General features: G+C 41.7%; 1 protein-coding gene across 1 annotated transcript; it reads left to right on the forward strand.

Annotated features, from left to right (window-relative positions):
- Nucleotides 1-134: 134 nt before the first annotated feature.
- Nucleotides 135-27,777, forward strand: LOC136664456 (uncharacterized). Its single transcript, XM_066641637.1, has 24 exons — nucleotides 135-248; nucleotides 3,190-3,240; nucleotides 4,131-4,172; nucleotides 4,253-4,306; nucleotides 5,671-5,688; nucleotides 5,813-5,887; nucleotides 6,063-6,140; nucleotides 7,174-7,203; nucleotides 7,920-7,955; nucleotides 13,747-13,797; nucleotides 14,728-14,772; nucleotides 16,137-16,196; nucleotides 17,677-17,724; nucleotides 19,249-19,299; nucleotides 19,393-19,446; nucleotides 20,836-20,916; nucleotides 21,947-22,093; nucleotides 22,881-22,913; nucleotides 23,009-23,062; nucleotides 23,447-23,515; nucleotides 25,297-25,329; nucleotides 25,519-25,563; nucleotides 25,668-25,724; nucleotides 27,608-27,777. Exons 1-24 carry the CDS (start codon nucleotides 182-184, stop codon nucleotides 27,610-27,612), a joined length of 1,284 nt encoding a protein of 427 aa, XP_066497734.1. The 5' UTR covers nucleotides 135-181; the 3' UTR covers nucleotides 27,613-27,777.
- The last annotated feature ends 173 nt before the right edge of the window (nucleotides 27,778-27,950 follow it).

Below are 27,950 nucleotides of genomic sequence, written 5' to 3' on the forward strand. Positions count from 1 at the left end.
TGGCAGAAGGCAGGGCTCTGTTGGAGGGAAGGTAGAGGGGTCTGAAGCATATTTAAGGGGAGTGTGGACACTCAGTCTGGCCATTAGTTGTGTTTCCAAAAACCGGCCTGCTCATCCGTCCCAGTTTGTCCTCTTGGACACCCGTCTTTCTCTCCGTTTCTTTGTCGGTCTGTTGGCTGCCATGTTAGGACAGAGGCTTCTGCAGACTTCACTGGTGCTGTGGCTGGCACAGTTAACTTTACAAGGAGGTAAGGAGTGGAGGGGTGGGGCACATCTCTCTGAGATCCTGCTGGAGAGTGGGAACTGAGAGAGAGAGTTGCTGAAGCAGAGACCTGCACTTTTATATTTTATGTTCAATGTTTTTAGGTGGAAATATCTCCACCCCTTTTTTACCTGTTACAGATGAAAATGCTGTTACTTTGTTCTGAACGACTGACCTCTGAATCCTTATCTATTTTCATACTAAAATTTTGTGTCTAAAATATGGGGAAAATTTAATGATACATTGTCGCTGTCCAAAGAAAAATATGTATAGTTTATAAAATAGTAACTTTACAGGAGAAGGAAGAAAATGTCTTAACTTTTGATTGAAGCCAGTGTAAAAAAAATGTATTCAGAGTAATTTTGGAGCGTTTCTATTGGTCCATTCATCATGAAATTCTCACACAGTGTAAAGAACTCCTGCTGTGTTCACAGTAAACATCCAAACTGTGTTTGTTTAAGAAATGCGAGAGTGAAGAAACTTTTCAAAGGTTTAAAAATCTATCACTCGGTTTTAAGGTTCTTTACCCATTTAAACACATCAGCAAAAGTGGTACTTTATGGAACCAAAAGTGGTTCTTTTATGGCATCGCTCAAAGAACCTTTTGTAGCCCCTTTATTTTTAAGAATGTATTGTACTTTGTACAAGTCTGAGGCTACACTTCGTTTATCAAACGTCCAGTCAACAACCATCACCTGGGAATGAAAACACGTCTAATTAACAGAAAAGGACTCCAAAGATAAAACATTATCCTCAGCATTTACTGTATTAACCCTTTACTGTATTAACCCTTTATTACAGCTTTCGGGTTTTTAAAAAAAGTCTACAGAAATATTCAGAGTGTATCTGGATTTCCCCGTATTTCTCAACAAACAAAGTAAAGCATTGAACACTGAGAGATTTGTTGTTGAACGATGCCTTACACTGTTATTAGGAACCAAATTTACGCTAATCTGGTGGATGTATTTATCTGTAATTTACCATGTTACGGATTCACAACTGTGTGTGCAAACTAGTTGTCCCTCATACTGGAGCTGTGTGCATGTTTGAGGTTTCATAAACATTCAAGAAATGTACCTATAAGAATTGAATATTATCTAATCAAAGTAAGCAACAAGTAAATAAATATATAAACATTTAAAAACTGTTATTGTGTGACGTACACAAAGTTTCATTATACTCTCCAAGTGGACAGTGGTTAAAAAAACTGTTGATAGCATTTTAAATGGCCCATTATATATATAAAACTGTGTGTGTTTTATTAAATCATTTTATAGGCATTATTAATTATTATCTTATCATCATACCCATTTTTGGACCTGCTTTTACTACAGTCATCTATAATATTGAATCTAATTTCATCTATTATATTAAATATCTAGTTTTGTTTCATTCTGAAGCATCACTGCAGCGTACACTGAAGAAGGGGTATCACTGTACATAGTAAAAGAAACAGGATTACTAGGTATTACTGTAATATATAAGATATGAGTTAAACTGGAAATAAATTATTTTTGAGACGTCACCAAATCTCCTCATAGTGGAATTTAATTCCAATTTATATGTCGTCCACCATAATTGAATGATTTCCCTGATTACAGAACTGAACACAGTGCAGCTGATGTATCTCAGGACTGTCTATAATCTGTCACTGTCCTGGCTGCAGCCACCGCAGCCGTCGCAGGCCAATCGTCCAAACAGCGACCGGGATTATGTCACAATGCCAAATAGATCTCAGTCAATTCACGGATTAATGCACTATTTCTGAGCTGCAGTTCTGCGTCAGCAAATGTATTTTCAGTCCGCAGATATTTCCTCCTAATCCCCGTTTACACACGCGGCCACAGATGGTTGCGTGAATGACAGATTAGGGTTTGTGTGACATGGCACGCAGCACTGTCCGGAAATAAAGGCGCTGCCTCTCAGACTGTCAGCTTCTGGCTTTGCGCTCTGTGTGTTGATGAAGTCAGATAAGTCTCTGCTCGTGAGACCATAGCAGCGCCGTGTCAGATTTTTAACTCAGTCGATAAACGGAAGGGGGAAAAAGCCAGTCTCCTGGAACCAGATCACACCCGAGCGGGTCTCAGTCATCTGGACTCTCTCCAGCGTCCTCCGCCACGGCATCAGAACTCCCCGTGTTTCATGTCTGTGGCTGAGAATCGCAGCCCTCAGCCTGGGGTTGTCAGAGGGGGTCAGAATTTGACGACCAGACGCGAGCGGGTGCGTTCACATGCGGCGCACAGGCCTTCCGTTTGTCCCAGCGCATGTGCGCCTCAATGGGAGCCTGTTTCTGGTTTGTGCTGAGTCTGCTCTAAGCCTCTCGACGCTCACGTGGCTACTCCATTTTACGTCAGACGTCATTCTTTATTGGCCATGAGTACGGCATTGCCTTCGTCCTGAGAAAGGCAAAGGAAGAAAAGGCAGGGGGCACTCTCAGAGGGCTGGGGGTGTGGGGTAAATTACAGAACCCCTGCACAGTTTTACATTCATGCATCATTTAGACCTTGTCACAGAGCTTTTTTTTAGAAGCTGTCTGCCATTAATGGGCCTGACGCTTACTGTCTACGTCCTTGACTCTGAAGGGCTGATGTTGTGTGTGATGCTGGAGACACTATACATGCTGCTTTATTGATTACGGTCTTTTCAATCAATATCTCAATCTATTTATCGCCTTGCTGCCAATCACACAAAGGGAGATTCAGTTCAGCGGTTCAGAGATTCTGACGACCTCTCTCTCTCTTTCTCTCTTTCTCTCTCTCTCTCTCTCTCTCTCTCTCTCTTTCTCTCTCTCTTTCTTTCTCTCTCTCTCTCTCTCTCTCTCTCTCTCTCTCTCTCTCTCTCTCTCTTTCTCTCTCTCTTTCTTTCTCTCTCTCTTCTCTCTCTCTCTCTCTCTCTCTCTCTCTCTCTCTCTCTCTCTCTCTCTCTAGGAGTAGTCAGACCTCAGGCTGGAACCCTGGGGAGATTCGTACCAAGTCGAGGTAAAGCAGCGTTCATTTTAAATGTCTTTTTTCACCAGTAAATACTCCAACAGTTATCTCAGTTTTCCTAGAAATTTTACATAAAACATTCCAGTGTTTATCTCTGGATGATCTGAGTATTTATCCCAGGCTTCTATTAAATTCACTTAGGAATTATGCAATGCCTCAAAGCATTTTCCCTGCAGCTCTCTGAGAAATGATCAGGGAACTCTTCACATTTCAACCTACCATCCCAGTGGAGTGTGGTTAACACTCTGTCCCTCTGCCCCTCTACCCCTCTGTCCCTCTGTCTCTCTGTCCCTCTGTCTCTGTCTCTCTGTCAATCTGTCCCTCTGTCTCTTTGCCCCTGTGTCTCTGTGTCCCTCTGGCCCTCTGTCTCTCTGCCCCTCTGTCTCTGTCTCTCTGTCCCTCTGTCTCTCTGCCCCTCTGTCTCTCTGCCACTCTGTCCCTCTGCCCCTCTGTCTCTGTCTCTCTGTCTCTGTCTCTCTGGCCCTCTGCCCCTCTGTCTCTTTGTCCCTCTGCCCCTCTGTCTCTGTCTCTGTCTCTCTGCCACTCTGTCCCTCTGCCCCTCTGTCTCTGTCTCTCTGCCCCTCTCTTTCACTGCCCCTCTGTCTCTGTCTCTCTGGCCCTCTGCCCCTCTGTCTCTTTGTCCCTCTGCCCCTCTGTCTCTGTCTCTGTCTCTTTGTTCCTCTGCCCCTCTGTCTTTGTCTCTCTGGCCCTCTGCCCCTCTGTCTCTGTCTCTTTGTCCCTCTGCCCCTCTGTCTCTGTCTCTGTCTCTTTGTCCCTCTGCCCCTCTGTCTTTGTCTCTCTGGCCCTCTGCCCCTCTGTCTCTGTCTCTTTGTCCCTCTGCCCCTCCCTGCTCTGTGTTTCTCTTTCTGCTGTTATCACAGGTGCTGCTCTTGGCGCTGCTGGTCTCAGTGGAAAACCTGGAGGTTTGTGTTTTATTTACCTTCTTTCCTTTTATATTTTTTCTTACAGTTATGTAACTCAGCTACATTGTTCTCCTCTCTAGGCACTGGACTCCTCGGAAGCCGTGCCTATGGGAGCAAACCTGGAAATACAGGCAGTAAGTGCCATGTTTTATAGCTGGGTGGGGCTGGGTATGGGGGGTGGTGTTTGTTCAGGTAGCGGAAGTACCTGAGGTGTCCTTACCAACAGGATGGTGATACATTTGCCCTCAAATAATCAATCATGGGTCAATCTGGACATTGGATACATCTCAAACAGAGAAACCCTTCATCGTTTAAACTGTTAGATCAGAAATAGCCCAAAAATATCTGTTTAAAGAAGATATCAGGTGTTTTACCTCCTCAAGCGTTTATAAACGTGAGCAGTTATTATTTAATATTTTTCTAAGTATTGCAACTTGTATCGAGATGAAACAAATAGCTTTGTATTCCCTGAATGACCCAGTTCATGCTCCTTACAGTGGGTCCCCCACATGGGTGTGGCCATTTTTATAACAGATTTAAAATCATTATAATATGAAGATGAATCACTGAAGAAAATAACTGACTGCTGATGCTACAGTGTCATCTGGAGTTCCAATGTGTGTGTGTTTATGTATATGTAAATATTTAATATGTCGGGGTGTCATATCCAGCCTTGTAACGTTTTAACACCAGTTCATAAAAGAAAGCCGTACCACTTTAGAATAAGACTGCACTTATAAAAGTTTATGAATGGCTTAAAATCTGTTTATTAATGGTTATGTCGTTAATACATTAATAGCCATTAATAATCAGTTATAACACAGAGATAGAAAGGGCAACAGTGACTTGTTGTTTGCCAAACCCACATCCACCATAGCCCCAACTGCTCCCCAGGCACCCTGCATGTGTGCTCACTGCCCCCTAGTGTTCACTAGTGTGTGTATAAATATGTGTTTTTCTGCACGGATTGGGTTAAATGCAGAGAACACGTTCCTCTATGTGCAGCACAGTGGCCAATAAAATGATTCTGTTTCTACACAGTGAAATCTCAGATCTTGCCAAATACCGACCATACTTTGTCTTGTCCATCTGTCGACAATAACCCTGTCGTCCCCAGCATGTATTTGTTGATAAGTTTAACCATTTACTAAATGAACCACCAACAGAGTGTCTGTTTATACATCAGTGATAATGTGGTGTATACATTAACCTGTGAAATGACTACATTCACATTCTCATTCTTTACACTGACATTTTCAGCATTAAACAAAAAGTGGTCACTGTTCTTCTTCCTATCTCTGTTACAAATGATCATTAATGACCTTTAATGTGTTTACAACCTAATTAATGACCATGTAATAAACAGGTTTTTAGACCATTTATAAAACTGTAACTGTAGTCTTATTTTAAAGTGGTACCAATAAAGCACTTATTTCTATAAACTCTGCACTGTGCCCAGCATCAAACGCAGTAATCTCTCTCTCTCTGTTTTAAACAGCTGGACGTTATCTCGGAGGTGAGTTTATTCGTAAACCATCAGCATCGTGTTGTTAGGATATGAACACTGTTGTATATAATCTGTAATATGTAAATGTGTGTAAATGTGTTTATTTCTATCACATGGCCTTATTTTCTTTAAGCGGCGGGATACAGACCTGTAGCAGGTAGAGGAGGCATGAAACAAGGCTACGGAGGAGGAGCTCTGGGAGGCTATGGTAGGAATTATGATGCTGCAGACATTGTTCCAGATGATATATTGCATACGTATCATTTGCATGCATTATTTGGCATTCCATGCACATTGCAAATGCAGTTTAAAAGGCCTTTAAGTCTACGTGGATTTGTAAAGACGCAGCATTTTTGTGATGCTTTGGTTGGTTTTGACTCTAGGTGCTGCTCTTGGAGCAGGAATGGGGAATGGCCTGGGACTGGCTCTAGGGGCTCAGGCAGGAAGGTTTGGAGGACGAGGTGAGAGAGCTTTGGGTGTTTGGCTGATTTCTTATACCTTCATCAAGCTGTCCTCTGAGACATGTTTTTATTAAAACTGATAGAAGCAGCATTTTCAGAGGAAAATAAAGTGTGCACTGCTGTGTGTCACTCTGTAAAGCCTGAAATATAGTTCAGAATCAGACATCACATGTCATTCAGGATCCAGCACAGTGGGTTGTGCACCTTAATACCAGAGAGTGTCTGAAATGTACAATTATTTACTACTTTGAGCAGAAGTAAGACATGATGATTAAAGCAGATAAAACACTTACATCCTCTGATCGCATGCTCCTTGCCAGGTTTTCATCAGATAAGATCAGGTTCAGATTTAGGGAACGGGTCTGAAGCAAAACATCTTGCATCTTGCTGTTATCCCCACTGCTACTCTGCTCTACACATGGGCCCAGTGAGGCTGCTATCTCCGCTGCTACTCTTCTCTACATGCCGGCCCAGTGAGGCCACTATCTCCGCTGCTACTCTGCTGTACAGCTGACCAAGTGGATCTACCTTCCCCGCTGCTACTCTGCTGTACAGGCTGGCTCAGTGCAGCTGCTATCTCTGCTGCTACTTTGTTATACATGCAGACAGAGTGTTACTGCTATCTCTGCTGTACTTCCAGTTCAGAGTTCCTGTCTTTGAGTTCTTTTGAGTGTCTGAAACGTACTATAAAAATATAATGTAGATATTATTATTATTATTATTATTATTATTATTATTATTATTATGACTATTGTTAAATCATTGTTATAAAATGTCCCACATGCTGCTTTCCATTACACATTTACCAGAGGTCTCTGAATATCAAACTCACACAGAAATACATAGTGCAACTTTATAACTTATGTATAATTTGGAGTAAAATGTTTTTCTAGTTTAAAATATGCTCTCAATGTTTTACAATATATTTATTTTCATTAGGGGTTTGTTCACAGCTAATGCTGCAGTGGTCTGATCAGAGTTAATGCTTCATTGATTATGTGAATATATTGATTCAGTGTCTGCTTTGTTGCAGGATTCACTAATGGCTATGGAATCCAGCCAGGTGAGTGTACTCTCTATGAGCCTGGAGACTTTGTCAGCATGTCATTGCTGTGTATGAGAGTGTGTACACTGTCAGAAAAACTGTCTCTGTGGTTGTGCCCTCAAGCGAACATATTCGTACCTTTAGTTAGGAAATGTAGTCATACATTAATTCATAATAACTTTAGGTTTTAAAGTTGTTTTGATTTCATACGCCGTTTCCTCTCCAGGACTTTTATTATATTCATAATTTTTGTACAGTTGAATAATGAAAGATTACAGATATCCCCCTCTCCTTCTGGAGAACAGAATGTAATGAACTTTTAGGGAACACAACTGGACTTTAACACCACCGTTGTACCTTTATAGATACACTACACTGTTTGTACCTTTAGTGACCAGTAATGTGTGTGTGTGTGTGTGTGTATTTGTGTGTGTGTGTGTGTGTGCACGCACCAGGAATATATCACATTGTGGGGATATAACCTATTTACACACTCATATTGCGAAGACTTCTGTTCCCACCAGCTGGTCCCCACAATGTACATGATGTTTTATGGTTGGGTTAAAGTTAAGGTTAGGGTTAAGCTTGTTGGATTTTCAGAAATGTCAAAAGTCCCCACAATTCACAGATACAAGATTATATGTTTGAATGAGTGAACGTATGTTGGGGAGGACGCAGTAATTTGTTTACACCTATTTGCACTAACCTTGGCCCTGTTTCTGTCTTGTTGCTAGGTTACGGTGCTGGTGGATACCCTGGTGCTGGACGCGGTGAGTTTGTCCACACTTAACAAGACTCTTTGTGATGACTGACCTTTAACACATTTCTCTAATCATTTCATTTATTCTCACGTTTCATAACGTTCAGTTTTATTTATGCTCTTCTTATTCTCTGTGGCGTGTCGTGGATTTATTCGAGGGAGCGTGCCGTCAGACTGGTTGGATGTGAGGTGACAGACAGTGCATGGCGTCACTGTAGTTAGAGCATGTAGTCAAAAGTTTCTACTAGTTATACCATCTGGATGAAAATCTGATAGCATTCCACCATGAGAACATTAGTGAGGTCAGGTGCTGATGTTGGACAATTAGTTTTGGATCAAAAACACAACTCCAACTTATCCTGAAGATACTGGATAAAGATCCATCACTCCAGAGGTCACAGTTCCACTGCTGAGGAGCTCTACAGGGTTTCACCCACACTAGGCTTTGAGCTCATGTACAGCTGCTAGAGGAAATCCCAGTTGATTGCGTGCTGTGTGGGCACAAGTGAATACCTGTGTTCACAACAAAGTTTAGTAACAAGTCTACAAATCTACTATATAAAGAAACAAGAAAGACCTGTGTCCTGTGTGTCTGGCTTTGTATTTGTTTTGTTGGTTTGTCCACAAAGCCTCTCCCGTGTTTTTACTGTGGCTCTGCTCTCCACGGCTCATCAGATGTGTTTTTGATGGAGCAGACTCTGATCTCTGGCTTTTGTCTGCAGGTGTGTGAAGACAGGCTTGTTGTGAGCACTGCTCATTTATTGTCAGTGGGTGTGGACAGTGGATCTTTTAATAACGTGTACATTTGCATTTTTGTTCATGCTCACGTTTTTGATCATCCTCTGAAGCGGAGAGCAGACGGTCCAGACATTTTTTAACAAACACCAGCAAACACTGTCTTGAGGTTGTTTGGTTTCAGTATCGTGCATCGCTATAGCTGTGAGTGTCCTTGTGAAAAGTGGTTTACACTGGTGTAAGCATGTATCAGCAGCCATAGCACATCATACAAATCCACAGAAGTCAAAGGGAGGTCACAGAACGAAGCGTGGGTGGCTGCTGTTGGGGCCAACTATGGGCTGTCCCTGGTCAGTGTACATTTTTAGCCTCCTAAACAGCCCCATTTTTGATAAAATCCCTCCATCTCATCTCTTTTCTACCTATGAGCTGGTGTGTGGTGGAGGTACGGGTGCATTGTTTAGGAGGCTGTACACTGGTGATAGTATTTGTAGGTAACCGATTCATGGGTTCACCTTTTACATCCCTACTATGAAGATTTAGGCATGCTGTTAGCACAATGCAAACTGGGAGACTGCTTCACAATTGTGTACTGTATTCTAATACTGTTGCGTAGTGCACAGTGTAGGTCATAAAATTCTTCTACAGTGAAACTGTGCATTATATGTCAGGTAATAAAAACATTTTTATTCGATATAACAACTAATACACTGTCTGAGTGTAGTAGTAGTGCATTATGTAGATAGTAGGGCAATATTTTGGACACAGACAATTTCCCATACGTAAGAATCTCTACCGTCTCTTCTTCCAGTTGGACTGTGGGACAATGTCCATTGTTCCTGTACTCAAAAACTGCTACTAAGTATGCACTGTGGATTTTTAGTATCCTCTACTTTAATACTTGTAAGTGCACACTGCACACCCACACACTAGTTAGAATTACTATTAAGTGCACAATTGGGACGCAGCTATAATCATCCTTTATGAAGATTTAGGCATGCTGCTAGCACAATGCTAACTAGAAGATACAGGCTGTGTCCCATATGTGTTTTGCAAACTTATACTATCCATCCATCCATCATCTGTAACCGCTTATCCAATTTAGGGTCGCGGGGGGTCCAGAGCCTACCTGGAATCATCGGGTGCAAGGCAGGAATACACCCTGGAGGGGCCAGTCCTTCACAGGGCAACACAGACACACACACATTCACACCTACGGACACTTTCGAGTCGCCAATCCACCTTGCAACGTGTGTTTTTGGACTGTGGGAGGAAACCGGAGTACCCGGAGGAAACCCACGCGGACACGGGGAGAACACACCAACTCCTCACAGACAGTCACCCGGAGCGGGAATTGAACCCACAACCTCCAAGTTCCTGGAGCTGTGTGACTGCGACACTACCTGCTGCGCCACCGTGCCGCCCGAACTTATACTATAGAGTACATAATATACCACTCATACTATACCTTAGCCTCATTAGTCGAGTCAAGTGTGCTTACTATAAAATTTTAAAAATGCTGTAGTGTTCTCTGAAGTACAGTTTTCTCACAAGCCTTGGCGCTTTATTTTTTTAGCTTCTGTTGGCCAAAGTCACACTGTAATTTGTGGTGTTTTCACTGGCTCGTTCCCTCCCCAGCACCTAACACACACACAAACATGTGAACCATGAAAGAACCGTGACTAAACAAGAATCCGCTTCCAGAACCAGGACCAGATTTACCTGGTGGAGAAGCAAAAGAAAAAAAAGGCAGAGCCTTGTAGAATAGATGCCCTGTGGTGGAAAAAGCCATACTAAGCTATTCTCTGACCACACTAGACTAGAATAATCCGGTCCTCACCACTGTTTCGTAGAAAAGACCAAAGCGTCATTTCACACAACCTTAGTTACCACATTGCTCTTTGCGCAGGCTTTGGTTTATAGGTTCGTAAATAGATCTTTTCTTTGTGAGGAGACCTTGATGACCTAAATGATTTTGTGAAAGTGGTTTGATCTGTGTGAATTTGACTGCTATGTGTGAAGATGTCTAAGGCCTGATAAGATGTTACAATCTGAAACACAATCAGATTAAGCTAATGATGGTGTGGCTCTAACAATGCACTGCTTAAATCCAGCTTTCAGCTTCATCACAGTCAAAGTGAACCAGTACTGTTGTCAATTTTGCCTGAAAATGGAGAGGCTCTGCATTAGCATCAATGGGACTTCATCTGTTTCACAAGCTGAGGTTCATGAGTTCCAGCTGTCCCTGTCACCTTCTGGCAGGAGAGGAGAAAAGAAAAAGACAGGGAGGTGTTCTTGAGACTGAGGCACTGGGCTCAGATGATATGATGAGGGTCGGTAGCTCAAGCTGATGATGTCTTCATTTACAGCTGCATCCAGGGGCTGGAGGGGGCTCAAGACTCTGATTGAAAGCAGCCAGGGCAGAAGAGTGAAAACCGAGCTGAGAAGGAAGTATTGCATGTTGTGATATAATTTAGGGCAGTAAAGTGCTCTTTCTCCTCGTGCCCTTGCACTGAAGCTAAAAGGTGAGGCAGCTGGTCGAGTCATGGGTCGCTCGGACTGACCCTGAGGGCGAGTGTAGATTTCTTTTGCTTTGACTTTCTGTTGGTAACACGTTATCTGTGTTTTATCAGAATTGGTTTAGGTTTATTTATATCTCATGGTGGCGTAACATGCGTGTAACTCTAAGAACCCTATCTATATAGCTATTTTGCTATTCCCTTTTTTTTTCAGTGCCTGTTTCAGTTACATGTAAACAGTAATTATGTGACATAGCCATATTCAATATGTTATTTTATGTTCTAAAGACCCTTTCCTACTCAAATATGTAATCACTTGAGGTTTTCATGCTGACCGACAAATTAATTTTTCTATAAATTTGTCATGTTTTGACCAAAATTTTACCTAGCGCCTGCTGTTTTTTTTTTTTTCATATTTCTCAATGTACAGCCTTGAAATCATATTCCCACATCGGATATCGTGACATAGATTGTTAGTGTGAGGTGTCTGTTAGTTGAAAACATAAGCATTTTTGATGCTAATTTATTACATGTCATATTACTGTGACAAAATAAATTTGTAGCATCAGACGGACTTATTTTTTTTGATATTTCAAGCTCTGGGATGTATGACTGATAAAGCTCTGACAGTCACAGCAGGCCCAGACTTTCAGGAATTTAATTCAGGGCAAATATGGACAATATCCCAACAAATAAAAAATGTTTTGGTACTTTGGCAGTTTTCTCAGCTGCTGATAATAATAACAATTATTATTATTATTATTATTATTATTATTATTATTATCTTTTAAAAATATGATGAAATAATACTTGTTTATTTAGAATACACACAATGAAGAATTATTTAAGCTTTTTAGTTTATATATGATCCATCCATTAGCTGTAACCGCTTATCCAATTTTAGGGTCACGGAGGGTCCAGAGCCTACCTGGAATCATTGGGCGCAAAGCGGGAATACACCCTGGAGGGGACGCCAGTCCTTCACAGGGCAACACAGACACACACACACCCACCTACGGACACTTTCGAGTCGCCAATCCACCTGCAACGTGTGTTTTTGGACTGTGGGAGGAAACCGGAGCACCCGGAGGAAACCCACGCGGACACGGGGAGAACACACCAACTCCTCACAGACAGTCACCCGGAGCGGGAATCGAACCCACAACCTCCAGATCCCTGGAGTAGTGACTGCGACACTACCTGCTGGGCCACCGTGCCGCCCTATTTGGTGATCTAATGCAATATTATTTGATGTGAAACCTACAAAAACTATTTTTCTGCCCGAAGACAGCGTGGGTTGACGTGAGTTGAAAGTAAACACCGTCTTTCTTGTCCCTTTGCAGAGTCCTCATTTCTGATTATAGTGCAATATGATGTAATTAGAATATAATTAGAATTCTTTATGACAGCAACATAACACATAGATTTTGAAGGAGCGCCTTGATTTTTAGTTGATTTTTCACACTGGATTTCTCCCAGAGGCTTCACTGCACAGAGAGCGCTATTTTTAGAAACGGTAGGATCTGCGCTTTCTAATGGTATGCGGAGCTCACAGACGCATTCAGACATTCAAGAATTATAAGGCTGATTATATAAGTTGTGCTTTTTACCCCACAAACTGCGGAGTTCGGGCTCAAGGAGACCCTATTGTCACAATATATAATGTTTTCTTGAATATTTTGTACACCAGCCATAACATTATGACCATAATGACCAACTTTTTGTCTCTACACTCACTGTCCATTCTCCCAGCTAAACTGACCACACAGGAGCACTTTGTTGTTCTACGTTTACAGACTGTAGCCCATCTGTTGCCCTGAATACTTTATTACCCCCCTTTCCCCTGTTCTTCAGTGCTCAGGACCCCACAGAGCAGGTGTGTTGTGCTGGTGCGAGTGGATCAGACACAGCAGTGCTGCTGGAGTTTTTAAACTAAACCCTGTGTCCACTCATTGTCCACTCTGTGAGACACTCCTCCCTCGTTGGTCCACCTTGTAGATGTAAAGTCAGAGACAGTAGCTCATCTGCCGCTGCACAGTGTGTGTCGGTCGTCCTCTAATCCTTCATCAGTGACACAGGACTCTGTCGGCTGGTTGTTTTTGGTCGGTGGACTATTCTCAGTCCAGCAGTGACACTGAGGGGTTTAGAAACTCCAGCAGCACTGCTGTGTCTGATCCACTCGCACCAGCACAACACACACTAACACACCACCACCACGTCAGTGTCACTGCAGCACTGAGAATGATCCACTACCACATCACACCTGATCTGTGGGAGTCCTGGGCACTGAAGAACAGGGGGAAAAGTGGGTAACAAAGTATGCACAACAACAGGTGGACTACAACTCTTAATTGCAGATCTACACAGTGCTCCGGTATGTTCAGCGGAGCTGAGAAAATGGGCAGTGAATGAAGAAACAAGGAGGTTGGTGTGTGTGTGTGTGTGTAGACTCGGGTCTAACAGTTTTTTTCAGTCTGTCATTGCCCTCATTGTTTTTCTTCCTCAAGACAAAACTGTTTCTTGTGGCTGCTTTGTGCACATCTGTAGGTAACGGGGTCGGAGGAGGACTGCCTGTTTCACAGGGAGAAAAAGGCAATGGTAAAAGGACTTTGAATTCATCTCTGAGATCTGATAGGTAGTCTGCCCACTGTCCGAGTGAAAATGTTAAGATGTCCTGTTACTACTTCAAAACTAAGGAGTGCTAACCCATGTTGTGCTCTTTAGGCTATGCACCATCTGTAGGTGTTCCAAATGGACAAGGTAACTGTCTGCTGTGTGTATATCTTGTGTAAAGAGACCAGTGGTTGAATCCGTAGAAACGATATGGTATCATTATTCACACTGACTACCTAGTAACTGCTTTCTTGGTGTGTAGGTTATGCCCCGGCCCCAGTGGTGCCCAGTGGACAGGGAGGTACAATGATGCCCCTCATTCTTACTTTACTCCATTCTAAAATGCTTTGGTGTTGTTTTAAAAGCATTGTTTATGATTATTTATCAAGTTATGGCTCTGGAGCAGGAATAATTAACAGAAAGGGAGCTAAAGCTAACGGTAAACCTGCCTGTGTGTGCTTTTAGGTCATTTGGGTTTCTATTTTCATGACTATATTAGTGTTGCCAAATGTGCAGTGTGATTATTTTTTTCTTGTTTTGTGTGGTATTGTTTTTTATAGTTAATTATCAATATGCTCTGTAGGCTACAGCCCAGGGGCAGGAGTGTCTAATGGAGCTGGAGTTATAAGCAATGGTAAAGCACCACAGCGTATCCATACGTGTCAATGAAGGCTTGTGTTTCTGCTGAGTTTGGCACACTGAGTGATCAATATGGCAGTAGGTATTGATCAGTGGTAGAACTTGAAGCATTGCAGTTAAGCCACCTATGCTGTCTTTATCCTTAGTAAAGAAATCTAATCCTACGTTAAATAACAGAGGAATATGAAATGTGCTGTCACTGAAACGTTGTTATTTTCCACCTAATGTGTGGAAAAGAGCCTTTTTGGGGGCAGTCATGAGTGCTGTGTTTTGTAGGTTATGGAGCAGGGCCAGCAGGAGCCAGTGGACAAGGTGGTAAAGGTAACACAACCTGCCAAAATCTGTATGTGCAGGCAGTACACTGCACTGCCTACATCAGCTGTTCCTCTCACAATCTTAAAGTGTCTCTTGCACATTCTTTAGCTGCTTAAAGACAATGACACTGCCCGCTGAACTGAACTGATAAGGGTTACAGACAATGAACTACATGAGGTGACCCAAAAAAACAGCCTTTTGTGACAATGTCAAATTAGTTTCTGATTCATTTGTACACTGCAGTGTAGACAGCATTAGATGTCAACAACTGCCTCCCTAAGAGATTTGGCAGTAGCAGCCACTGCTGAAAAGCATGGAGTCTTTGGGATTGTGACTGGGAGCCACTGGTGTTAATGGGAACACGGTAAATCAGTGTTGAATTTACTCTGACAACATTCTGTTGTGTTTAACACCAGACTGTGAAGATGTAACCCTTGAGTGCTACTAAGTTTAGTTCGTAACTTAGATGGTGTTGAAATGGTTTGTGTTGAAATGTTGGCGTTGGTGCTGTTTCTGAAATGAATTTTGATCTGTATGGTGTAGGAGGAGCCTTGCCCTGCAGAAAGGGCACCAAGACTCCCTCCAAGACTGGTAAACGTCTTTCTAAAGTGTGTCACAGGCTCTATGGCCAAATGCATGCTGTGCCAGCTACAGGATCAGACTGAGCTAGACAGTGAAGAAGGATTTAGGGCTGTAAACATCCTTCATTCACTCCAGATCCTCTGCTGCACTGTGACTTCACGTACACCTTCCCTGTCTGTGGCATTCACCTCCCACCCTCGACCCTCACTCCCTCCCCTTGTCTCTTTTCCTCTTTTCTGTAAACCGATGAGCTGCGGAACACTCTTCATGGTCTTTACACCTTCCAGTTCTCTGTGGTTTATCACTGCCTCCGCTCTGGCTGCTGTCACAAATGTGTGTGTTCATTATGAAAGCTTTGTCTTGTTTAATTTTCCTTGCTCCACAGACTCTTCTGTCACGCTTTTTAGTGATGTTTGAGATATTTGGGTAAAGTGTAGGCGATAAAGCCACAAAGTACGGTTGTAGCTTTTTGGTTTGATGATTAAGGCTGTGGTACCTAAAGCAACACAACCTGAAAATTCATAACCTGGAGAATCACTGGAGAAAATGACTGCTTGCTCCTTTAAAGTAAGGCTATGTGTAGGGCAGTGTAGCACAGTGTAGGGGTATATTATGTATAGATACTGATCATAAATATCATAAACAATCCTTTGTGATTTTATCAGCTACATAATACCATTATGTTTGTGCTCCACAGCTTCCAGGCAAATCACAGCATCTGGCAAAACAACATGATTTTATCCCTGCATGTGTTTTAAAGCAGTTGTGAATGTTTTTTTTTTAAATAGGATACAGCCTGGGTACAGGCAGCTATCCAGGAGCTGGACTTGTGAACGGCTACGGAGCAGGTGTGAATTTTGTTATAAATCTTTCCCAAATGCTTACAGTGAAGACTTTAAAGATAATTTGTTTTATAAATAAATGTATTTTTTATGTTGACACACAGCAGGGTTAATTTTGATAATTCGACAATCTATTTTTCATAATGAAAATTAGACAAGAGATAAATCAGTATAATCGTTAAAGGACGAGAACTAAGATGAAATGTTTTGCATTTTCATCAAAAATAAAAACAAAATGATAGTGTGAAAGCCCTGAATTATTACCGATAATGATAAACCATCCATCAGCTGTGGGACTAATGGAAATAGAAATTGGGCTTGTTGCCAAAAGGTTGAGGGGCCCTTGAACAAGGCAGTGAACCCACAAACGCTCTCCGGGCACCAGGGATGGCTGCCCCCACTCTGGGTGTGTGTTCACAGCCCCTAGTGCACTAGTGTGTGTCTGTTCACTGTCACAGATGGGTTACACACAGGGTGACACACACTCACACATTCACTCACACTCACACCTACGGACACTTTTGAGTCTCCAATTCACCAACCAACATGTGTTTTTGGAACGTGGGAGAAAACCAGAGCACCTGGACTAAAACCCACAACCTCCAGGATCCTGGAGCTGTGACAGAGGCACTACCTGCTGCACCACTGTGCCACCCTAAATACAACTAAATATTTTACTTTTAATCGACTAAAAATGGACTAAAACTAACAAGTAAATGACTGAAATTAGACTTAAACTACTACACATTTTAAGAAGTTTAAATTAAATTGAAAACAGCTGCCAGAATGAACACTGCCACACAGTGATTTTAAGTGATATACTGGCACCTTGTCTGACGATGATTTGCTGTCTAATATTTTACTGTAATCCTATAGCATTAGCCCCAGAGTGTCTCCCATTTCCACCATATCATCTCCTGTCCACAGCTAACAGCGTGATGTGTCACTGATGTTGTGTTTGATCTGTAATAACCATGAGCCGGACATTTCTAGTTGCGTATTTTGTTGAGATCAGAAATGGTATTTCTGAACCATTGAACATCAATATAATTATATCAACAACAATATCATTAACACATCCAATGCTTTGATAGTTCCTCTAATGAAATACAACAGAGATCAGCTTTGAACCCTCCAGTCTCCACTTGGAATAAGTAAGAAACACAGAAGAGAAAGCCTTGCACATCATTTCTATAGTGACATAGGAGATATGGAAGTAACAGAGAGCTCTGATTCAATCCTGGTTTTATTTATACTATTAAGAGTGAACATGCATGCACGGGGACTTCTCTTTCAACAGGATAAAACCTCTAAAAAACAAATGGTGCTGGTCTGTTTTAATCCCACCAGTGATATAGCCACTAGGGGGCCTGTGGAAGAAGGCTACAGATGTTAATGAATGTGTCTTGACTTTGCACACACAGTTTGTAGTTTGTGACAGTCTAATATAACTGCTAGAGTAATGAACGACTGTAATCTGTTTCAGGTCTAGGCCCAGGTGGCTTTCCAGCTGGCAGACTGGGCAAACAGACTGGTGAGACCATTTCTGTTTTATCTTCTGTTCCTTTTCTCTGTGTCCCATTTTCAGGAGTGCAGTGCGGTTTACCTAAAAATGTCCTAAAATATGAATACTGGTGTGTTCTGTTTAATTTACTTTTCCCTGTGAGTGTCTACACTCTGTAATATTTACATACAGCACTCTGCAAACGTCCTTAGCAGACATTATAACCACCTTGTTTCTGCACTCATCGTCCATTCTCTCAGCTCCACTGACCACACAGGAGCACTTTTGACACTAGTCAAAAGCCCATTAGTTGCTCTGCATACTTTGCTAGCCCATTTACATTCCATGCAGTGTTGCTGGAGTTTTTTAAACCCCTCAGTGTCACTGCTGGACTGAGAACAGTCCACCGACCAAAAACATCCAGCCGACAGCGTCCTGTGTCACAGATGAAGGACTAGAGGACAACCAACACACACTGTGCAGCGACAGATGAGCTACTGTCTCTGATTTTACATCTACAAGGTGTTTGGTCAGTGGATCTGATCCAATGAAAAATGAAGGCATCTATCTCAGCAGTAAGTATGTGTCTACTTGTAGAAACCCTATATATCATAGTACATATACAGGGGCAGCTGTGGCCTGGTGGGTAGGGAAATGTGCGTGTAACCGGAAGGTTGCCGGTTCGATCCCCAGAGCCGGCAGGTCATGACTGAAGTGCCCTTGAGAAAGGCACTTAACCCCCAACAGTTCCCTGGGCACCGTGACTAGGGCTGCCCAAAGCTAGTGCCCTAGTGTTCACTAGTGTGTGCGTAAATGTGTGTTTCACTGCATGGATTGGGTTAAATGCAGATGGTGCAGCACAGGGGCCATTAAAGTGATTCTACACTTTAGATGGTGACTATAAACACTGGGCTAGTAATGATTAAGCTCTCACTATTCACACAGTTCACTTTACATGTTTTCACAGATGGCCTGGTTTTGCACAGAACTGCGAGCGCATATATTTTATATATATTTAGTGTCACACATGCATCTTCCTGTCAGCACTGCTGCGTCTGATGTGTCTGTGGTTAATCATCATTTACTGATAATGTGACAGGATATGGGGCTGGTCAGAGAGGTTAGCCAGACTTACCTACACAGCTCTGTGGAAAAAGTGACTAATCTTACACTTCTGCTTGCTCAGATCTTCTTCGTGCAAATGGGGTGGAGGGTGTGGGTGTGGACTTGAGTTTCTCACAATAGAAACAAGGGCCTTGATCATTATCTCCCACAATACATGTTGATGCAGAGGCTGAATCAGTTAGGGGCAAAGTCTTCTGCTAATGCATTGCTAGCTGTTTGTATATGTGTGCGTGTGCGTGTGCGTGTGTGTGTGTGTGTGTGTGTGCATCTCGGCACCATAGGCTGTCCACAAGCCCTGCCAGCGCTCAGTATTTCAGTTTCTAATCTAAGAAGGTTATATCTCATATTTACAAAAGGCTGCACACACAGCTTATTGTTTTCAGCAGCAGTAACTGTAGCCATGCCCCCTTCACTCTCCACTCTCCCCAGGCTACGGCAATGTGTATGGCATTAATGGATATGATGGTGGCTATGGAGCTGGTGAGTTTGATCACGCCTTTATAACACTGCCCCAGCAGTCTACTAACATTCAGGCATAATTATAATCCAACCAGAATTATAATTATGTTACAGAGCTTGGCTATCCAACAGCATTAGGGGATGGTGCAGGGCTTGGAAGCAATGCTGGTAAGAGCTGAATCTAACCACTTAAAGCACTAGAGAGCAAGTATACTTCTGGTTCTTGTTCCTCAAACTTGGTTTTTGCCTCTACAAAATTGTCCCCCCTAGAATCACATAGCCCTTTTCCACCAATGTGGAGCTGCTTCGCGTCAAACGTAATTTGGAAACTTTCAGTGTGTTTCCACCAACATAAATTGCATCCATTACCTGAAAAGCATAGATTTTTTAGAGTAGGTTCTTCAGCACAAACTGTGAAAGCTTCTGGGGGCACATTGAGCTAAAGAAGCTCCAGAAAGAGCACAGAGCCTCTAATAAAGTGTTATTTCACAGTGGAGGTGGATGGGCTCATTTACAGTGTGTTATGTAAATATATAAAAGGAAATAAAACTGGAAAATGCTCCATTTGTGTGTTTTCTGGAGATGTGTTTAGTGGGACACAGGAAAGAACTCTGTAGCATTTACATATGTATCATATCTCACTCTGATATAAACAGTGGATAAACCATGACTCTGTCCTGACTCTATTCATTTATTTCTGGCTCTGGCACTGAATTCAGACACAGCCACACTGAAACTGAGCCCCCCACACAGCCCCCAACGCTGTCGAGTTATTACTAGTTCCCATCAAAACTGGTGGAAAGCACCAAGGTTCCAGGAAACCAGAACGTAACAAGAACAAGATTTGATTTGTTGAAAAGGGGCTACGAGAGACTGCTTCGAGGTAACATCAGGCTAGGAGTCCTTGCTCTCTGTGTTGGCGAGATGACCCTTTATCAACCCCCATCTCTGCTCACAGGGCTAGCCAGCACAGTCATCTTTCAGCTGCTGTGACAGATCTGGGCAGTTTGCAGTAAACTGTTCAGAGCTGTTGCTTTAGCAGATGCTTGAAAAGAAGTGGTGGGTTGGCCTCACGTGTCTTTGAAGAAGCACGGATTCACCCTCTACCTCTTGAGGCTGAGGGCACTGTGCGTGTTAGGGGGAGATTCACTGACTGGTGGAAATGGAGACAACTAATAATTGAGGAGATATTCAGTAAAAACTTTTTAAAAATTATTACAAAAAATACTTATTGATGTGAATATTTGATAACTTTTAGCCACATAGACATTAGTGATGTCAGAAACCTTCCTCTCCCTTGATTTCAAAACAGTAATAGTGAATTACACTCCGCAACTGTAGGGGGAGCCCAGGAGCCAAAATATTAAATCTTACCTAGGGTTGCTTTAAGTGGTTCCCATCTTTTGATATCTTCCATTATATATTAATTATATATTTATTAATTGGCCCAGACACGTAAAAAAACTTCCACGTAACTAGCCCTCGGCGAGAGATATATTATAACGGTGAGGAATCTAGCTGTTAAGGTTATTTATCTATGTGTCTGTGCTGCTGTAGGTCTGGGAGCTGGAGGCTTTGCAGCTCCATCCTTGGGACTGAGTACAGGCCTGGGTTCAGACGCCAAGTCTGCGAAATACGGTAAGAGAGAGACTAACGTTAAATTTGTTTACATTCCTCCCAGCCAACACACCCATGTGGGGCCCTTATGTGCAGCTCAGCTGAAAAACAGCAAGGTTAGTCCACAACTTAAGCCCAATTTATACTTCTGTGTCGAACTTACAAACCCAACATCGTAGCCTAACCCGCACCTCTTGGTCGACGCAGACCGCAACGATTGGTTTATGTTGAACTGAGAAGCCAAAGAAGCACAGAAACATGAACCCTCTCTCCTCCACACACAGAGACACAGACAGGAGCAAATTCATGGCGAGAGATTTCCTCAGACATGGTGGGATTCAGGGATGAATAAATACTTTGAAGAAAGGAAAAATATCAAACATCAGTCTACTCCCTAAATACTGCACTTTAAAGATTTATAAAAGTGATTCTAATACAGCACTACCTTGTGTACTACAGAGTGTAAAGGATGATGTTTGAGATTCAACCCTATTGGTGTGGAGGTGTAATTACACAGTGACACAGACACCAATGCAGAATTATGAAATGCTCACAACAGCGTAGGCTTTGTGTGTAGTCAACACAGTACAAATCGGCCTTAAAATGATGGCCCTATGTATGGATGCCCTCCAGATACTGGGCTGGCCACATTTATGCACAATATGGACAAAAGTATCCCCTGTATGTTACATCTCCAGGAGCTTTCCTGAATTCCCACAGGCGTTAATATGGAATTAGTTCCCCCTTTAAAGTGCACCCCAGCAATCGGGACCCCTCACTTCACCACTGTAGTCATCTGTGGTTTATCTGAATGACCTCGGGTATTATATAACACACTTGCATTATAGTACACTATACATTACAGTACAAAGATTTAAAACAGATGTTGGAACATTTCTGTGTGGGTTTGATGGCCTTCACCCACAAGTCAACAATGAATGGACTGTACTGATCTTTAAGTAGCTGAATTGACTATTATAAGGGATACAGATAAACTGCAGGACTACATGATTACTTGTGTACTGATGCAGTAACTGTGTTTTATCTGTAGGGGGAGCTACTCCAGGTTCTGTGCTAGGTGCTGCTGGTGGACAGCCAGTAGTATCTGCTGGTCTCGGCTCTCAAAGTAAATCTGGAAGCTATGGAGGCGCTCCTTACGTGGGGCAGACAGCAGGCCTGGGACCAGATGCTACTTTGGGTAAATACACACCTGTACCTGAACAGGGCTGTGTGTGACAGAGGTGTGTGCGTGTGTACGTGGATGTAAAGTGTCTTTGTGTGTATGTGCAAGTCAAATGTTGACGCAAATCACTGTCTGTCATGCCTCTTAAGCATTTACATGTGAGAAAGCACAGTAGATGGCAGAAGCTCTGGTGCCAAGCTCTAACACACTGGAAAAAAACAGAAAGACAGTGAGGAAGACATTAAAGGGGACATATTATGCCCTTTTTTCAAATGTGAACAAACTTCTGGGTCTTAATTAAACCTCTGTGACCTTCTTTGTTTAAAACACCACAAGGATCAAACCCCACGGCAGTGTTCTCCCCCTGTCTAAGCAGCCCTGTTCAGAACGCCCGCTTTCAGCACGTGTTCTTTAAAAAATAACGAGCTGTTCCCTGTTCACCCGACCCGGAGCGCACAGCAGTGAGGAGCAGAAGCTCTGGTTTTTTGCCATTTTCGCTCGGTTCTCTGTCTTCTCTGTTCTCGTTTTCTCTGTTTTTACTCAGTGCTCTTATTACTCTGTACTCGTTGTGTCTGTTTTGCTGCGTTTAACCTCGTCTTTGCGTGTTCAAATAAATGCAGGTCCAGTGCTGTGATTGGACAGACTCAGGCGAGGGGGCGGGGCAATTCCAATGTGCCTGCAGTCTAAATAAGATGCCGCACTAGATCAGAACCGCTCATTTTATCTCATGTATGACATAATTTGTGGGATTAAGAAATACAAGTGGGACAATAACTAAGTCCCTCTCTCTTCTCTTTTTAAGGAGGTACTGGTGGAGTCCTGGAACCTGTGACTGGTAAATTATCTAAATCGGAGTCATATGGTTGAGGTTTAGATTTGAGAAGTTTACTAGCACCCTGTGAACCAGTTCTGATCGGTCTTTCTGCACAGGTGGAGGTGTGGGTGCATACAATGGAGCAGGAGTCATTCCTACAGGACTGGAAGGTCAGTTTGACAGCGTCAGTGAGAGAGGTAATTATAGAGGATTATGATTATGATGCTGATTGTGAAAGCTAGAGTAGGTGTTCAGAACAATGAGAAATAGCACGTGAAACACTCGTTGTTCATTTTATATTGTAAATGTGCTGAGTAAGTCCATATTTTAGGTGAAAATACAGACTGTAAGTCATCTGTTGCTGCCGTCGTCCCCTCAGTGGAAAAGGATCACCACAGGATCACTGCTTGCCGGATATTATGTGGGTAGTGGATAATTCTCCAGCAACAGATGAGCTACAGTCTGAGAGTGTAAATGTGTACAGTGCGCAGAGAGAGTGGGTGTTCCAGAAAAAAAGTCCAGTGGGTTGTATTCATGTTTGTATTTATCCCCAGGTGAAAACGGTTATGGCTATGGTCCTCAGCAGCTCAGTATGGGAACTGATGGAGGCAGGTTAGCATACGGTAAGTGGGAGTATGGATAATAATTTTCATTCATTCATTCTTCTTCTGTAAGACCTAGGGGTGGGCAATATGGTCCTACGATAATATCACAATATTTCAGGGTGTTTTGGCGACAACAGTATCCTTGGTGATGCAAACAAAACACTGAAAAATACTTTTATTAATTTCAAGAACAGAAAATTTATTGCAACAAAATAAATTTTACATTAATATTAATTTAATTCAATATATTTTATATATTAATAGCAATAAGTAACATTATTTATTAAAAACTTTATTTTACTACAAATGTTTTCAGTTTGGGGCGGCATGGTGGCGCAGCAGGTTAGTGTCACAGTCACACAGCTCCAGCGACCTGGAGGTTGTGGGTTTGATTCCCGCTCTGGGTGACTGTCTGTGAGGAGTTTGGTGTGTTCTCCCTGTGTCCGCGTGGGTTTCCTCTGGGTGCTCCGGTTTCCTCCCACAGTCCAAAAACGCACGTTGGTAGGTGGATTGGCGACTCAAAATTGTCCGTAGGTTTGAGTGAATGTGTGTGTGTGTCTGTGTTGTCCTGTGAAGGACTGGCGCCCCCTCCAGGGTGTATTCCTGCCTTGCGCCCAATGATTCCAGGTAGGCTCTGGACCCACCGCGACCCTGAACTGGATAAGCGGTTACAGATAATGAATGAATGTTTTCAGTTTAAAATATTCAGATGTAACAAAAACAAATATTTACTTATTTTGTAGACAACTAGATCTTACCAAGATTCAGTATAAAAGATTTTGTAAAAAATAATAATGTAACATAAATCTAACATACAACTAAAGTGCAGAAAATTTGGTGTGTGAATATAAACTACAAATGTAAGCAATTATACAAAAAGTAATCTTAAAACTTCACATTAAATAACAAAACAAATACAGAATATTTGCTGTGCTGTGTGAGTCATTACTTAAACAAGTCAGAATATTACGATAATCACAATATTGCTTTTCAAAAACCATGATATTATCGTGAACGATAAGATATCACACAGTCCCAGTTAGAACTTCATCCTGATCTGGGTTTCGGTGGGTCCAGAGTCTGTCTGAAATTGCAAGACACCAGTCCATTGCAGGATGTTATGCACTCACACACACACACACACACACACACGCACAGTCACTCACACACTCACACCTGTGAACAATTTCACACAGCCAGTCGACTCAACACCTCCACGCAGTCCGAACACATCAAATTTCCCTGGAGCTACGTGGCAATCTTATTTGGGATGTTAGCATTCTCCATCAAAAGTGTTGAGCTGTTTAGTGATGGTGTGTTAATGGCAGTCCTAAATCATCACATCAGTCCTGAAGGCACCTGCTCTAGTCTTAGTAATAAAAATGACACACAAGTATATTCTGTTGATCAGGACCCCGAACCCCAGAGCTAAGTGGCAGGAAATTAACATATAGCCCCCTGTGCTGCCCCCTTTATTGAAGTGGATGTTTTTTAAACACATGGGCTGTACCTGGATGACAGCATATTTAGTATATTCACAACCATCTGAGGGTAATTAGACCAATTTGAGTTGTTTTTATATATTAATTTATAGAAATATTTATTTTGCTGTAGGTATAAAATCTCTTTTCTCCAAAACCATAATCTTTCTTAAAAGAAAAAAGAAACCTTTACTGATTTTTGATGGAAATTAATGTATATATGAGTAATTTTATTGGTACATTAAAAATGATTTAACAATGTATATGTTTTAACTTTTTAATTTTATTTAAATGGCTGATATTTCCATTGCTTTTCAGAGGATGGGGGAACATATGGAGCACAGCCAGCAGGTACACGCTGACACACACACACACACACACACATATATATATATATATATATATATATATATATATATATATATATATATATATATAAGTAGAGTTAGGTTATCAGAATGTAAATCAGAGTTTCCATTATTGAGCAGAATACACTAATCAATAATTTCTGAATACACTAATCAATAACGTCTTGTGCAGGCTATGGGGCAGCCCTTGGGGCCGGAGGTCAGGGTCCCTATGGAGGTGAGATTTATGACCCCCTACATCAGCTTAGCTTTCTCAGCAGTTGAAGCCATGGCTCTGATTATGAATGTATGAATTTACTGTGGCAACTTCTTCTCTCTCAGGGGCCAAGGACAGCAGCAAGTACGGCCTGAGCGGTTTCTACGGAAACGGAATTAAAGGTGTGAATTTAGGAGGATGTGGCGCTGTTTTTGGTTGTGTTTGCTTCTTTCGTGCATGTTATTGTTTCAAAGTATCTGTTATATTAATACCTTACTTAGTTCCTCTAATAATAACTGAACAATAACAGTAACATAGATCAAATGAAAACCGAGGGGAATTTCCAGGTGTTAGTTTTGATTCAACAAGAAGACCTTGATATCTATCCATTAAAAATACAAGCCCCCACTTCCAAAAATGTGGGGACACTGTGCACAACGTAAATTAAAAACAAAATGCAGTGATGTGCAAATCATTTCCATTATTTTTAACAGAAAATTTACAAGGACAATTTTAAATGTTGAAACTGTGAAAATGTATTGCTATTTGAACAATATTTGGCCAATTTTAATTTATGTTGGTACAGGGTCATAGTTTTGAAAGTGAAGAGTTTTTTAATTCGTGCGATTCTTCCCATTTTCATTTCATAATGCATCAATTATTTTTCAGTGAGTGACAGGTCTGGACTCGTTTAGCTCATGGACTCTTAAACTAAGGAGCCATGATGTTGTAATCCATGCAGAATGTGGACTGGCTTTGTCTCACTGAAATTATCAAGGCCTTGCCAGAAAAGGACAAGGTCTGAATGGCAGCATATCGCTCCAAGACCTGTATATATCTTTTAGCATTAACGGTGCACTCACAGATCTGTATGTCACCCACACCATGCACACTAATGCTCCCCCACACCATCATAATAGTCCTCCTCTTTAGCCTGGAGTAAGCAACAGCCTTGATTTCCCAAAAGAATGTCAAATTTTGATTTGTCAGACCATGGAACGCTTTTCCACTTGACCTCAGTCTTAAATGTGCTCGGGCTCAGAAAAGTGGTGGTGTTTCTGGATACTTGATATTTATAGATTCTTTGTTGCATTTGTGAGGTTTAACTTGTGTTTGTGGATACAGCGATGAACTGTGTTCACAGACATTGGTTTTGAAAAGTGTTTCCACTACAGAAACCTCTCTATTTTTAATTCAGTGCCATCTGAAGTCAGCCAGACACCACAGGGCTGTTATCTATTAGTCACTTACAAATCTGTACAGATTTCTCATTTTGGAATCATCCCCTAATCCGTCAGTCATTTTAAAGGTTTTAAGTTTTTCAGTTTTTTTTTTTACATTTATTTGAATTCTGTGAAGTTGTATAGTGCACACTTCAGTGTTTTCATTTCATATATAGTGTTCATTAATGTATTTACTTATTGAGTCACTCTTTTGAAGTGTTATGGTCTCTTAGCCTTTATTTCTGTCTCTGTGTTTATACTTATCCTGTTAATTTGCAGTTATTTTCTACATTTATTTTTACATTTACAGTTATTTTTAAAATTTATTTATTTATCTTTTAACTTGGTTTTATTATTTATTTATTATCATTTATTAAATTGTCATAATCCAAATAAAAACATATATCTCAAAAATAGTAACTTTAGAGGAGAAGGAAAAAGCTTCCTTAATTTTTAATGGAATTCAATGTAAAAAGATTTTATAATAATAAGTAATTTTGGAGGATTTCTATTGGTCCATTCATCAAATTTTCAGTGAAGGACAGCTGCTCTGTTCAAACGATGTAGTAAATTAAACATCCACAAACAGGAGAGACAGGTTTTTAATTGGACAGCGATTAAAAATTTATTTTTATAGACCTATTCTTTGCAAATGTAACCTAATTAAGCATCTACAGACTTGCTCCAAACCAGATTTCATTGTGTTTGTGCATTGACACATTTGTATAAACCTGAACACTGAGCTGAACCTATAAGATGATGCTGTGGTTTTGGTTTCCTCCTTTAAGTCAGCGTGTGTGATGTTTATACAGAACTGATGCGTTCTCTTTGTTTCATTGTAGGCTGATGTCTGATCTGACTCATGACACGTGGCGTGATTTTGTCCTCATCTCCCTCTGAGTGTTCCTCCACGTCCTTCATCGGCCTGACCCTTGTGTCTGTGTCATTTGTTACTGTGCTTTAGTTGTGATTTAGTCCTTGTCTTTTTGTCCTGGTTGGATCGTGTGTGTTTGTAGTGATTTTAATGTTGGTCATGTTCATGATGTGTGTTTTGTTTTGTCACCTCTCCTCCTTTCTTCTCTCCTCTTGTCTCCCCTCGTCTCCTCTGCTCTCTTCTCTTCTCCTCTTGTCTCTTCTACTCTCCTCTGCTCTTGTCTCCCCTCATCTCCTTTCCTCTCCTCTCGT

Source organism: Hoplias malabaricus, chromosome 13, assembly GCF_029633855.1.
Source record: "Hoplias malabaricus isolate fHopMal1 chromosome 13, fHopMal1.hap1, whole genome shotgun sequence".
Taxonomy (NCBI): Eukaryota; Metazoa; Chordata; class Actinopteri; order Characiformes; family Erythrinidae; genus Hoplias; species Hoplias malabaricus.